This window comes from Onychomys torridus, chromosome 5 (assembly GCF_903995425.1).
Source record: "Onychomys torridus chromosome 5, mOncTor1.1, whole genome shotgun sequence".
Lineage (NCBI taxonomy): Eukaryota > Metazoa > Chordata > Mammalia > Rodentia > Cricetidae > Onychomys > Onychomys torridus.
Window position 1 is genome coordinate 73,867,018 of NC_050447.1, and position 13,766 is coordinate 73,880,783.

At 39.2% G+C, this 13,766-nt stretch overlaps 1 protein-coding gene across 1 annotated transcript in view; it reads left to right on the forward strand.

Moving 5' to 3' along the window:
- Nucleotides 1–13,766, forward strand: part of Mrc1 (mannose receptor C-type 1) — a 90,994-nt gene that overhangs the window by 17,266 nt on the left and 59,962 nt on the right. The window contains exons 4-5 of the mRNA XM_036186698.1: nucleotides 1,941–2,105; nucleotides 11,547–11,660. Of these exons, the coding sequence (XP_036042591.1) occupies nucleotides 1,941–2,105; nucleotides 11,547–11,660 (279 nt within the window). The remainder of the gene's footprint in view (nucleotides 1–1,940; nucleotides 2,106–11,546; nucleotides 11,661–13,766) is intronic.

Below are 13,766 nucleotides of genomic sequence, written 5' to 3' on the forward strand. Positions count from 1 at the left end.
TCTGCATAAAATTTTAATTTTTATTTTGTGGTTCATTCAAAGTAGAATTTTACTTTATAATTTTATTATTTTATAAACACCTTAAGCCCAGTAGTGTTGATACAGGACAAAGAGGTATTGGTTACTGACCTAGTGACATGAGATACATGCTTCCATTGTCCTTTGGGTTGTTTATTGTCATGTTTTCCTTCTACTTAGACACTCATTTTCAAGTATCATGAGAACAGGAAAAGGAAGAGACCCATTCTCTCAATTGTCCGGAGCCTGCAGTCTTGGCTTGCAGCACCAGCTTCCCTGGTTTACAGTGGGAAGCTGAGCTCTGGGAGCTGCACAGTCAGCAGACATGTGTGTTTATCAAGAGATAGGTTTTAACCCTTTCATTTAAAATGTAAGAGAAACTTTCTTTAAATGAAGAGAAGAGTTACTTCATTTCGTGTTGGGGTTGTTACATCCTCTTGACTATTCCCAAATAAGGCAATATTCCCCATTAAAGCAACAGTAACATCTTCTGCTTCAATTATAAGCAAATTCATAATTATAAAGTATTTTTTAAAAAATGTTTATCTTCAAATAAAATCCAAATAAATCTCACTGGAAAGTCTCATTTACACAGACATTAAATTTGTCAGACATCAGATCATTCTAAGTTTTACACTACTAATTGAAATTTATTTTTCTGTCAGCAGACAGTGATTTTCTAGTTGTTTTAATGCTGGGGGGTAGCTCAGTAGTCCAGTGCCCACTTACCTTCAGCAGAGGCCTGGGTTCCATCTACAACATCGTCATCAACAACAACGAACTTTGGACATTTCTATGCTATTGCCTGAATCAAGTTCTAATATATTTTTTCCTTCATCTTTGATGTGTCATGGTACAAGTGTCAGATCACAGGGTGTGCTATGCATATGTGACTGGGAGCATTCTGATTGACACTGCTTTATAACACATGGAACACAATTAGATCTAGAGTTAGGAAGTACGATGATGCCAGACACGAGATGGTATAGGCAACTTAGCAAGATGAATACTTTCTAGAAAACTTTTAAAATTATATAATCGCTTTCCTTTTCCTTATAAGTAAATGAAAAGTTTATGCTGTCTTTCCCAGGGTTGTAAGCAGAATTTTGTGTTATTAAAAAACAAGAAAGGAACATTCTCATAGCATAAAACATAGAAAAACATTTTATATGCTAGCTTCCAAGCATCTTATATGTAAAAGGCTATAAATAATACTTATCTATCTATACTACCGGGCTTTCATAAAGTTCACCAAGTTTATAAAAGGTATTTACAATCATGTAATAGTAAAGGGCCAATAAAGCTAAAGTGTTTCTTTTATTTTTTTTTTTTAACCAAGGGTTTCTTCCCTTGGTTAAAATAATTAGCATATTCTATTGCTAAGATCTAGATTGAATGCATCCTGGTATGAGAAAATGAAGTTCTGAAAGTCACTTTATTCTCCACCTGGCAGGCTCAGATGCAACTAGCTTGTCTAAAGGAGTCTGTGAACATTCTTCTTATGCCTTACTTCTTAAAGGACCAAATTAGGCAACAGATCCACTTGCCGTGAGAAACCAGACACTTATCTTCTCTCCCTTACCTATTTCATTCACTGATCCAGAACACTGGGCTGGTGTCCTGATTTTTCTTCCTTGGGTCTGCCTCATGTCTTACATCATCCAAGATCCAAATGTCCCAGCAGGGAAACGAGGAAAAGTTGTGTCTCTTTCTTGCCTTAGGCACATGAAACACTCTAGATGTAGTTGGCTATGAGACCTCTACTCTTCTCCTCAGGAGTGAGGAAAATGCAGATGGCTTTAAAGAGAAGTCAAAGGCAACAATGAAGATGTGATGATGGACACTGGATGGTTTTTTAATATATCATTTGCTGGAAATATCTCCCATGCATAACATAGCTAATTGCTTGTCTTCTTTCTCAGTTGAGGGCAGCGAGAGGTTATGGACTAAAGACCCATTGACCGGCATTCTTTACCAGATAAACTCTGGGTCTGCCTTAACCTGGCATCAGGCAAGGGAAAGCTGCAAACAGCAGAATGCCGAGCTCTTGAGTATCACGGAGATTCACGAGCAAACATACCTGACAGGTAATGACAGAACTCAAAATTGTAAGTAAAATCAGATTACTTGATTGCCACATCATGTAACTTTGGAGTAGATAATGAAAATGAATTATTCATGTCACAAAAAGTTTGTTCTTTAGCAGCTGGTACAGATCATATAAGAAATTCATGTTCAGAAAACAGAGATGGTAAATAAATGTCATTCCTAGAGTAGATTTTGTTCCATCAGTTGTGTCTGTCTTTGGAATCTGTGTTGAGAAGGGTTCTGAGGACTGACCTGGGCAAAGAACAAAGGGAGCCAGTATTCAATGAGTGGTATAGTTTTTGGTTCCAGTGGTGGTACCCGTGTCTAACCTGAAGCCAATGGTTTTCTGTTAGCACTGGAGAGTCTGAGATGAAAAAATGAAATAAACTATCAGCAGCAGAGGTAGGTCAATAATTCCTGTGCAAATCTGGATTCCTTATTGATGGTGCCTCTCCAACTCCCATATCTATATATTTTCAGGTTTTATTTCTGCAATCTATTGTTTGGATTAAAAAAAACTTCCATTATAAAGTCTCAAAATTAGTATTTGAGAAAAGAATATATATTTAATCCATAGCACTCATTCCTGAGGGCTGGAGATGTAGCTCAGTGATAGAAAGTTTGTCTAGCATGTAAGAAAGTCTGGGTTTGATCTCAAGCAATCCCTCCCATCTCCCCACCCAGCCAACTTCATTGCTGTGTCCTAAAAAAAATAAAACAACAAAGGTATTAAATGGGCATGGTTATACCACAGGGAAAAATACCGTGGCCAAAAGCAAGTTAGGGAAGAAAGGATTCATTTTGCCTTACAGTTCCAGAGGGATAGATGTACGGCAGGCCAGCAGAAGCAGGAACTGGCCTGGCAGGCAGGAAACAGTGAGATCACATGTGATGCATGCAGGAGAAGCAGAGAAAGAGAGGGAACAGGAAGTGAGGCTGGTCTATAAAATCTCAGAGCTCACCCCCAGTGACATACTTCCTTTAGCAATGCTCAGCCTTCTGAAGGTTCCACAATCTTCCCAAACAGTGCCACCAACTGGACACCAAATGTTCAGATAAACAGACTGATGGGAAGTGGGGGGAGGGTACTGTTCTTCCCAACCACTGCAGTGATGCACATCTATATTTCTACCATGCAGGAAGTCGAGGTGGAAGGCCATAAGTTCAAGGTCATCCTCTACCAAATAACCAGTTGCATATCAGCCTGAGCTGCAAGATACCTCTCTCAAATGTAAAACTAAGTGAAAAGCCAATAAAATTCACATTTGGGGAAGCAGATATTAGAGCCAAGTATCAGGAAATAAAAAAAAAAATCTCTGCTTCCCCATTGCCAGAGCCCACTTCCTCTAGTTTGCCTGATGTGTTACTGTTACATAATAGATCTTGGACCTGTGACTGTTGTGTTGACAGCACACTCAGTATCCCCTAATTTTCTATCATGAAATGCCTTTACCTGGTTCTAGGATGCCATCTGTCCACCTACCACTCTCCACTTCATCCATTTTGTCTTTTAACAAAGGTCTCTGGTTCTTTGTGGGTGGCATGGCTGTCTCATAATGCTCTGTGACACATTTTCTGCTACACTGTTTTAAACCTACAATTTCCCAAACTTTATACAATGAGTATTGAATTCTCTCTATGTCTCTTATCTTATTAGAACTTTTATGACTTATTTATTTACACTTTGTGTGTATGTACAGGTTTTTGTACATATGTGTATTGTGCCTATGGAGACCAGAGGTCAACATTGGATGATGTACCTCAGAAGGCAGACACCTTACTATTTTAAAATAATAATTTAAAAATAATACTTTTATCTATTCATTGAAAACTTCATGCAACATACTTTGATCATACTCATTCCCCTTCCCCAACTCTTTCCAGATCCTCTCCCACCTCCCTACCCACCCAACTTCATGTTATCACTCAAAAAATTAAAATCACCACCACAACAAAACAAAAACAAAAGCAAAAATGAAACCTATGGCATCCGGTTTGTGTTTGCCAGTAACTCTTCGGTGTGGGTCCTGTTCTGGACCGAGGTCATCGACCTTGGGTGACATACTTCAGTAGCCATACACCCTGCTTTTTGTTCATTTGTTTTTGAGGTAAGGCTTCTCTCTGGGACTGGGAGATCCCTGATTAGGTTAATCTTACTGTCCAGAGAGTCCCAGGGATCCTCCTGTCTCTGCCTCCCCAGCACTGGGACTATATGCATGCATTATGATGGGGATGCCTCCCATTCAGGGAGAGTCACACGGACCCTTCCAAGGAAAAATGTTTCAGTGTTTGCTGATTGATAAATGATGACTGAAAAAAGAAAAGGTAAAATTTTTAGAAGTTTACCCTAAAGTTTGAGCAATGGAACTGTTAGTTGATAGCAAGAACACAGGGCAGTAGGTTCTTCATTTTTATTTTTACATTTATGTGTTTAGTATGCGTGTGTGTGTGTGTGTGTGTGTGTGTGTGTGTGTGTGTGTGTGTGTAGGTCAAAGGACAGCCTGTAGGAATTGGATCTCTTCTTCTGCTGTGTGGATTCCAGGGATTGAACTCAGGTTTCTTAAGCTTGGTGGCAAGCACTTTTTCCTGCTGGTGTCTTGCCAGCCCTGGTGTGGGAGTTCTTAAAAGTGAAATTAGTTACCCATCACTAACATCGCTTCGGGTGGAGGTGCTTCAACTGTATCCCAGTCCAGAGGAGTAGAGCACCCAGGAACCTGCATTTTGTCTGCATCCCAGGTGATCTGCAGATGTGGATAGCAACTCCACATGACCTGAGCCTGGACTCTGGTTCACATAGCTACACTGCCCTGATCAGCAGGTACTGTTATTGTATTCATCAGGGCAGCAGGCAGGCCTGGGAGATTTAGGCTGAGTTTACTTCCCATGTTTCTTTGAATCTTATTTAACTGCTAGAGTTGCAGTCAGCGTATTTTCAGTAGAATCTGGATGTGTGTAGCTTTTCTAGGGAGAGCCGGGGCACTTCCTGCCTTTCTGTAAGTCAAAAAGGCCATGCCAATGAGGAAAAGTTATCTGACAGGAAATGCAAAAAAAAAATCTCGAACAGAGGAAAGACATTCCTTTTCTCTAGAAGAAAGATATCCACAGTATTTGATATCCATGGGCTTATACTGAGGAAGAATCTAGGACAGAATGCTGTTGTGGACTGACATTTGGGATATGCTCTATGTTGAGAAATAGGTCCTCAAAATGGAAAACAACTCACAGTAAATAAAAAGTAAAGTATATTCTCTGAGAGGAGTTGTTAAACTGAGCAGGATTTTTAAAAATGCATACTCCACAGTGAAGACTCTAAAGTTGAAGACTTGTGAAGATGCACAGCTGAGGCCAGTGTGGACTTCATGGGAGACTGCCATAAACACACACACACACACACACACACACACACACACACACACACACACACACACACGTGTTGTCCTCTGTTGGATAGGGGCTATGTGTCAGACACTGGAATTTATTTAAGCCCACATCAATCTTTTAAATGAATATTGTCATCCCACTTTATAGAGCAGAGAACAGAGCAGTGGGCTAAAGCTGAAGTAGGTTGTTTCATGCTTCAAGTGAATGAAAAGGGCTGAACTGGCACCCATCGGGGTCTTCCGTTTCACCCTGCCCAAGTCTCACTCATGAAATGAGGAGGAATCTGGCATGCCCAAAGCTCCAGGGTGAACCTTAATTCACTCACCAAAATCTCCTTGTGCCAGTAAAGGTCTTTCTAGCCTGTAATCTGATTTCATGCTGTCCCCAAGGTGGCATGCTTCCACCCCGATGAGTGTTTGCACACAGCCCACTGCCGTTCTATCGTCTTCTCTTCAGCTTCTCCCCGGAAACACGCCAGGATGCTCCATTAGTCCTTAATCCCTGAACCCGATCCATAACTATGTGTATTTTGAATGATCATTTACAGAACTGAAAGGAAGTGAAATATGGCTTGTTACCAGGTGTGTGTGTGTGTGCGTGTGTGTGTGTGTGTGTGTGTGTGTGTGTGTAAATCGGTTTCCTTTGGTACTGCCTGAAAACAAATGGGATATACATGTGGAAAGAGAAATTAAAATACCAGTGTAATATGGACAGACTCTACCATAACTAGGTTCAAAAGTAGACTTAAAAGTATGCATTATTATATAATGCATGTACCCAAAATAAAAAAAAATATCCTGTAGAATTGATAATTGATACTTTGGATAGCTAAAATAAAAATTCTTGGTCTGATCCTTTATAAAAATCACACACAGGGGTTGAGGATTTAGCTCAGTGGTAGAGTGCTTGCCTAGCAAGTGCAAGGCCCTGGGTTCGATCCTCAGCTCAAAAAAAAAAAAAAAAAAAGAAAGAAAAACCACACACACACACATGAGAGGATGATGCTCTTCTGCTCTCAGGGGTGCTTTCTTTGCCCCTGTGCTGAGGATGGAACCTCACAGATGGCAGGCTTTTAAGTGACACACTTAGTACAAGACTTGAATTTTGTCCCAGATCACACGATTGCTAATCTAAGTTCAGCATGTAGCTGCTAACAGTCATGGAAATGATAGCCATCACTTGTATTTACTGGGCCCATGACTATCTTGTAGGCCTAGTTTTAAAAGTATCGATTTAATTCTTGATCTCAGAAGCCCCATGGAGTTGATGGGGTATGGGGTAACAGGGTACGGAGTACAGGGATGCCAGAGGCATTTTCCTTAAACAGCCGAGTCATTTCTCATCATGCCAGACCTGGCAATTTAACTCAAACCTTATACAAAACACACTTTAATTCCTCAACAATCAGTGAGTTTCTCATAGTTTTGAAAAACCACATTATTATTATTATTAGAGACAGAGTCTTGTTATGTAGTCCTGGCTGGCATGGTACTTACTATATAGCTCAAGCTGGTCCCAAACACAGAGCAATCCTCCTGCTTCGCCTTCTAGAGTGCTGGAATTATAGGCATGTACTATCATGCTTAGCTCATAACTTTTTAGTTGATAATACTTTTAAACTGCTAGAGCACTTACTTTTTGTAAGCTATATTTTCATTTTGAAATGCTACTGGTTAGGTCTCGCCTTAAGACTGTAGCTCTTGATACTTCTTGGTTCAACATCCCTAGTGCTGGGATTATAGACATGCACCACCATGCTCAACTTGAAATGCTCCTTTTTTTTTTTTTAATGTGTAGCCCAGGCTGGCCTCGAACTTGTAATCCTCCTGCCTCTGCCTCCTTCAGCAAATCCTACTGGCATGTGCCACCACAACTGGCAAAATGCTACTTTAAGAGAACATTTCCCTGTGCCCCTCTGGACATATAGGAGTGATTATTATTCAAGTTAGTATAACCTTATTTATGTTAGAATTTGTGAAAAAATATAACATTCAGCAGTAACTGTCTTAATATAAAGGATAATATCAATGCAATATTGATCCCTGAATGTTTCTTAGCACAGTCTAGAGACATGGTTTCTCTTGCATGAAGGGCAAGCCAACAATTTTTAGCTTGTTTCTTCATCATAAAGGGATGATACATTACTCAAAATAATTTCAATAATATGTAGAGACATAAAGTAAAAGGAGTTAATGGTGGCACAGATAACTATAAAATTGACATAACACAAATTCACTATCTATTTTAATGAAGAATATTTGATAATTATCACACAGATCTACAACTATATTGGTGAAATTATTAAGGCCACTTCATGTAGTTAAAAGGGAGGTTTATTTTGTGGGGTAACTTACAAATGAAGGGATAGGTTGCAGGGTCTGGCAAAGGTATGGCACAGTCTGGTGGTGTTCTCTGGAGAACTCTGCTTGGTCTACCTCCAGCATCCAGGGTCCCGGAACCAAGAGAAGCCTCTCCTCCTCGATCCTGGGTCTTCAGCTTCCTCCCTCAGCCCCACCTTGTGGGCGTGACCATTACTGAAGCCTCAATGGGGGTTGGAACTTCCAGGCCAATGCTGGGATGGCTACCCACTACACAACTAAGTGAAGCCCTCCCATCATGATGACATCATTTTCTTAGCAAGTTTTTTATAATAAATAATGTTAAAATTCAGCGGAAAAAAAAACCCCACATGATCATCTCACTAGGTGCAGAAAAGGCATTTGACAAAATCCAACACCCCTTTGTGATAAAGGTCTTGGAGCGACCAGGAATACAAGGAACATACCTAAACATAATAAAGGCAATTTACAGCAAGCCAACAGCCAACATCAAATTAAATGGAGAGAAACTCAAAGCAATACCACTAAATCATGAACAAGGCAAGGCTGTCCCCTCTCCCCATACTTATTCAATATAGTACTTGAAGTTCAAGCCAAAGCAATAAGACAACATAAGGAGATTAAGGGGATACAAATTGGAAAGGAAGAAGTCAAGCTTTCCCTATTTGCAGATGACATGATAATATACATGAGTGACCCCAAAAATTCAACCAAGGAATTGATACAGCTAATGAAAAAACCTTCAGCAACATAGCAGGATACAAGATCAACTCAAAAAAAATCAGTAGCCCTCCTGTATACAATAGACAAACAGGCTGAGAAGGAAATCAGAGATACATCACCCTTTACAATAGCCACAAATGATATAAAATACCTTGGGGTTACTCTAACTAAGCATGTGAAGGACCTATATGACAAGAACTTTAAGTCCCTGAAAAAAAGAAATTGAAGATGTCAGAAAATGGAAAGATCTCCCATGCTTATGAATAGGCAGGATTAACATAGTAAAAATGGTGATCTTACCAAAAGCAATCTACAGATTCAATGCAATCCCCATCAAATTACCAACACAATTCTTCACAGACCTGGAAAGAATAATACTCAACTTCATATGGAAAAACAAAAAACCCAGGATAGCCAAAAGAATCCTGTACAATAAAACAACCTCTGGAGGCATCACAATTCCTGACCTCAAGCTCTACTATAGAGCTACAGTAATAAAAATAGCTTGGTACTGGCATAAAAAACCGACATGTGGACCAATGGAATCAAATTGAAGACCCTGACATTAACCCACACACCTATGAACATATAATTTTTTTCTGACCCACACTACTATGTAACTCTCAACAAAGTGTTCAGTCTGTCCATCTTTGATGGTTGTAACATGAATTGCTAAATGGTCTTTTTTTATAAAAAAAATAAACAAACCTGGAGTCTGGTATTGGGGTGAAATATTGCTGAAAGATCAGAGAGACAAAAGGAACAAGCCACCTCTTACTTCTAGGACTCCTCAGCCTGAAAAGCTTTCCTCAGCAGAAAGACTTCAATTCTGTCTCTTAACACTTCATATACCTTTCTCTCCCTACCCATATTGTTTCCTGTCTCAACTTTCCTAGTGCTGGGATTAAAGGCATGTGACTCCTAAGTATTGGGATTAAAGATGTGTGCCACCATGGCCTGGCTCTGTTTCTCTCCTAGACTGAGTCCATCTCACGTAGTCCAGGGTGGCTTTGAACTCACAGAGATCCGGACAGATCTCTGCCTCCCAAGTGCTAGGATTAAAGGTGTGTGTGCCACCACTGCCTGGCCCCTGTGTTTAATCTAGTGGCTTGCTCTGTCCTCTGATCCTCAGGCAAATTTATTGGGGTACACTGTAGATTATCCTGGCGGTTCCATAAAAAAACTGGAATAGATACTTTCTCAAATATAATGTCCTTCAGAAAGCTACACTAGCTCTTCAACCTTTTTCTTCCAAAATTCCTGATGAAGAATAAACGAAGGCTGGAGTGATGACTCAGCAGTAAGCTACATTTCCAGAGAATGGGATATAGGTTCAATTCCCAGAAACCACACAGCGGTTCCAACCAAATTTCCAGTTTCAGGGGATCCAGTGACCTTCATCTGGCCTCTCTGGACACCAGGCACATGTATGTGCACAGATATTGGGTTGGGGATTTAGCTCAGTGAGGGTTGGGGATTTAGCTCAGTGGTAGAGCGCTTGCCTAGCAAGCATAAGGCCCTGGGTTTGATCCTCAGCTCAAAAAAAACAAAACAAAAACAAAAAACAAAAAAACAAACAAACAGATATCATGCAGGGCAAATACCTGTACACATTAAGAAAATAAGTGAATTTTGAGTTAGTTGTCAATGAAATTTACATATCAGTATTTAATTTCTTTTCACTTTCTCATATTAGTTCATATTAAAAAGTCATAGTAAGAGCTGGGCAAAGTGGCACACCTTGTGCTTGGCACATCTTTCATTCCAGTGCTTGGCAAGCAGAGGCAGGCAGATTTCTGTGACTCTGAGATCAGCCCAGTCTTCCTAGTGTGCTTGTAAGTGCAATGGCTGTGCTGCGTCCAGAAGACTTGTTCCTGTCACACAGCTCCCCATCCTCTGGCTCTTACATTCTTTCTTCCTCCTCTTCTGTGTTGCTGTTAGCCTTGGAAACAAATGGGCAAGTGTGAGGCTCTAAATACTGTGTTTAACCACTGACTCTCACCACTAAAAGGTGTTACTGAGGAAAATATTCCACCATTTTTAACCAGCGAGCATAAACTGGCAAATTTATTTTCTAACATCTATACAGATTTGAGTGTTTTAAAAAATAAATCAAAAGCATAGATTTAAAAATTGTTTCCCATTAACAACTATTTTGGAGAAATTTGAAAATTCCTACTTTTGATTTTTTTAAAGATACAAACAGTAAGAGGTGGAAATATTCATGTTAGGTAGTGCATGTACATTTCTATTTTTATTTCCATATTAGGTGTCAGTAGACTAAACCACTGTAATTATTATTTATTATCTGTTTAAATAAAACATTGCTCGTATTGGCATGAACATCATTTTCAGTTTAATAGCCATTTCTAAAGTAGCAAAATTGATTTTAAACATCATAAAATTCTCAAAATAAGCACTGAAATACAAAGTTGAACTAATGAGTTATGATGATGTGGGTAAAAATGCCTAATAAATTTTTTTTGTCATAGAGAAGCTGTGCTTTTTTTTTTTTATAAAATAAATCTTACTTTTACTCTCAAAGGATATAAGAAAGTCATTATTTCATAAGAGTTATTTATGAAATAACTTATTTCATAGGTGAAGGTCATGGTTCTAGTTGTTTTAGATTATTAGAAAAAGTATTAGCTATGTTAATCACTACTCCCCTAACATTTAAAAAACAGATTTTATTATTATTTTTTTTTATTAATATTGTGTGTGTGCACACACGCATACATGTAAGTGCACTTGGAGGCCAGAGGCGTTGGATATTGGATCCTCTGGAACTGGAGCTGCAAAGGGTGGTGAGCCACCCAACATGAGTGATGCGAAGCTAACTAGGATCTTCTGAAAGAACTGTATGTGCTCTTAACCTCTGAGCCATTTCTCCATCACCTACTCTCACATCTTGGATTAACATATTTAATTCTGCATTTAATATCACTGTCATTTCTGAATACCTGTTTTGTGTTTGTGCTTGTTTTTTGCATGTAGGATTGACTAGTTCCTTGAGCTCAGGACTCTGGATTGGACTCAACAGCCTGAGTTTCAGCAGTGGTTGGCAGTGGAGTGGAGGCAGCCCGTTCCGATATCTGAACTGGCTACCTGGTAAGGTTAAACCTGCCTGAGTGTTACTAGTTGAATGTATTTTATTGGGATATATAAAGACTTCCCTTGCTTTGTGCATATCTTTCAAAGAGTCTTAGTGCAATATAGCCCATTTCTCACCATGCTTTGAAATTTGCAGCCTGGATTTGAATATTCTAAAGGTGCAAGTTTACATAGGGCCTGCTTCCTGGGGTAAGGACTTTGTCCCCCAGGATAATCACAACAGTTAATATGCATTTCTGTTTGATGGCTACACTTTCCAAATAGCTTTGATTTGTTAAGTTCTTACATTCAAAAGCATGTTTTGTAGCTATTCTTAACTATGGTTAAAGATAATAGAATTATTACTACTAATATATATTTTGTGTTATATTAACTTGGTCATTGTCCTTGAAATTATATGACTATTAAGTCTGACTAAGTGCTTTCAGCTTTTTGTATGACCATTGTCTTTTCTGGGTTTTGTGACTCTCTTGTCCTACCTGAATATTTAAAATTCAGTAAGAAAGTGCTTACATATAAGATACACATATATTCCTAATATATACAATGCTATGCAGATATCAATGTTCTTATACATTTGGGTGGATGCTAAGGCTGGAACCTGGGACCTTGTGCACATTAGACAAACACTGAGCTATGTCATCAGTCCTCTACATATTTTTAATTTTGAGATAGTCTCACTGCATTACACAGACTGCTCTTGAATTTACTCTACCCCAGAAAGACCTTGAATTTGGGATCCTTCTTCCTCAGCCTCCTGAGTATCTGGGATTTCAGTTCTGTGACACGAGGTCTGGATACATACATATGTTTTTTTTTTTATCTACTAATATTTACAATACACGTTATGGATTTAAGAGAACTGAATATTTTGGGTTGGTGAATTTCCCATTACCTTGGGTCATGCGATATTTTTACTATTACCATATAAAGAGATCTTAAAGTCTATGGTGATACTCTTTTTGCTATTTATAATAGAATAGCTTTGAATTAAAAATACTATCTCTGCCACAGATTATAAAATTCCACACTAGTGGGGTTGGGGATTTAGCTCAGTGGTAGAGCACTTGCCTAGCAAGCGCAAGGCCCTGGGTTCGATGCTCAGCAGTTCCACACTAGCATGAATATTTACCAGCAATTTTCTTAACAACGCACAATTGTAAAAGCGAGAATCAGTAGATACTCCAGCAGCTTTCCAATTATCTGGAAGTTAGAAGATATAGTGAATGGATTACTTCCATGTTGTCATAACACACAAGTTGACAGAACACAAAAGGAGACTGTTTGTTGAATGTAAGTTGTACATACAAAGCAACTCTTCAGAGAAACATAAAGGTCAGTTCTGAATGTTTTTGTCTGTTGGGTAGTAGCTACTTGAGGTGTGTTAAGTGTGAGTGCAGCCTCTCTAACTCCAGCACACTACCAAGCCTGGCTTAGTGTAGAAGAGTGCAGTTAATGATTAGTGGTGTCTGCCATGGAGCAGGAAAGAAGAGGAGGAATGTATTAGTCATGTGTTTAGCAGCTTTGCTGCAGACACTATTGAGATGATGTTTGAACAGCTGAGGTTTCCCCTTTCCTCCTCCCTTCCCCCTCCTCTTCTCCTTACAACCTTACTCCCAACCTGCTTTTGCTTTATAGCCTAGGTTATCTCAAACAATTGATCCTTGTGTTTCTGTCACCTGAGTGTTTGGACTGACCACATGTGTGTGCACCACCGTGCCTAGCTTCAAAATCCCCCCCCTTTTTTTTTTTTTCCACCAAATGCCCCTTTAAAGCATTAGGCTTAAAAATGTTAAATTTGTCGGGCGGTGGTGGTGCATGCCTTTAATCTCAGCACTCGGGAGGCAGAGGCAGGCGGATCTCTGTGAGTTCAAGACCAGCCTGGTCTACCAAGTGAGTTCCAGGAAAGGCACAAAGCTACACAGAGAACCCCTGTCTCGAAAAATAAAAATAAAAAATAAAAATAAAAAAAAGTTAAACTTTCAGCTTCATATCTTGACTTACTTTTAAAAAAGAAAAAATCTTTGAAAAAATAGTGTTTTTAAAAGTACTTAAACATGAGAGGGAATTTTAGAGGCTATGTGACTTTAATTGAATAGGCTT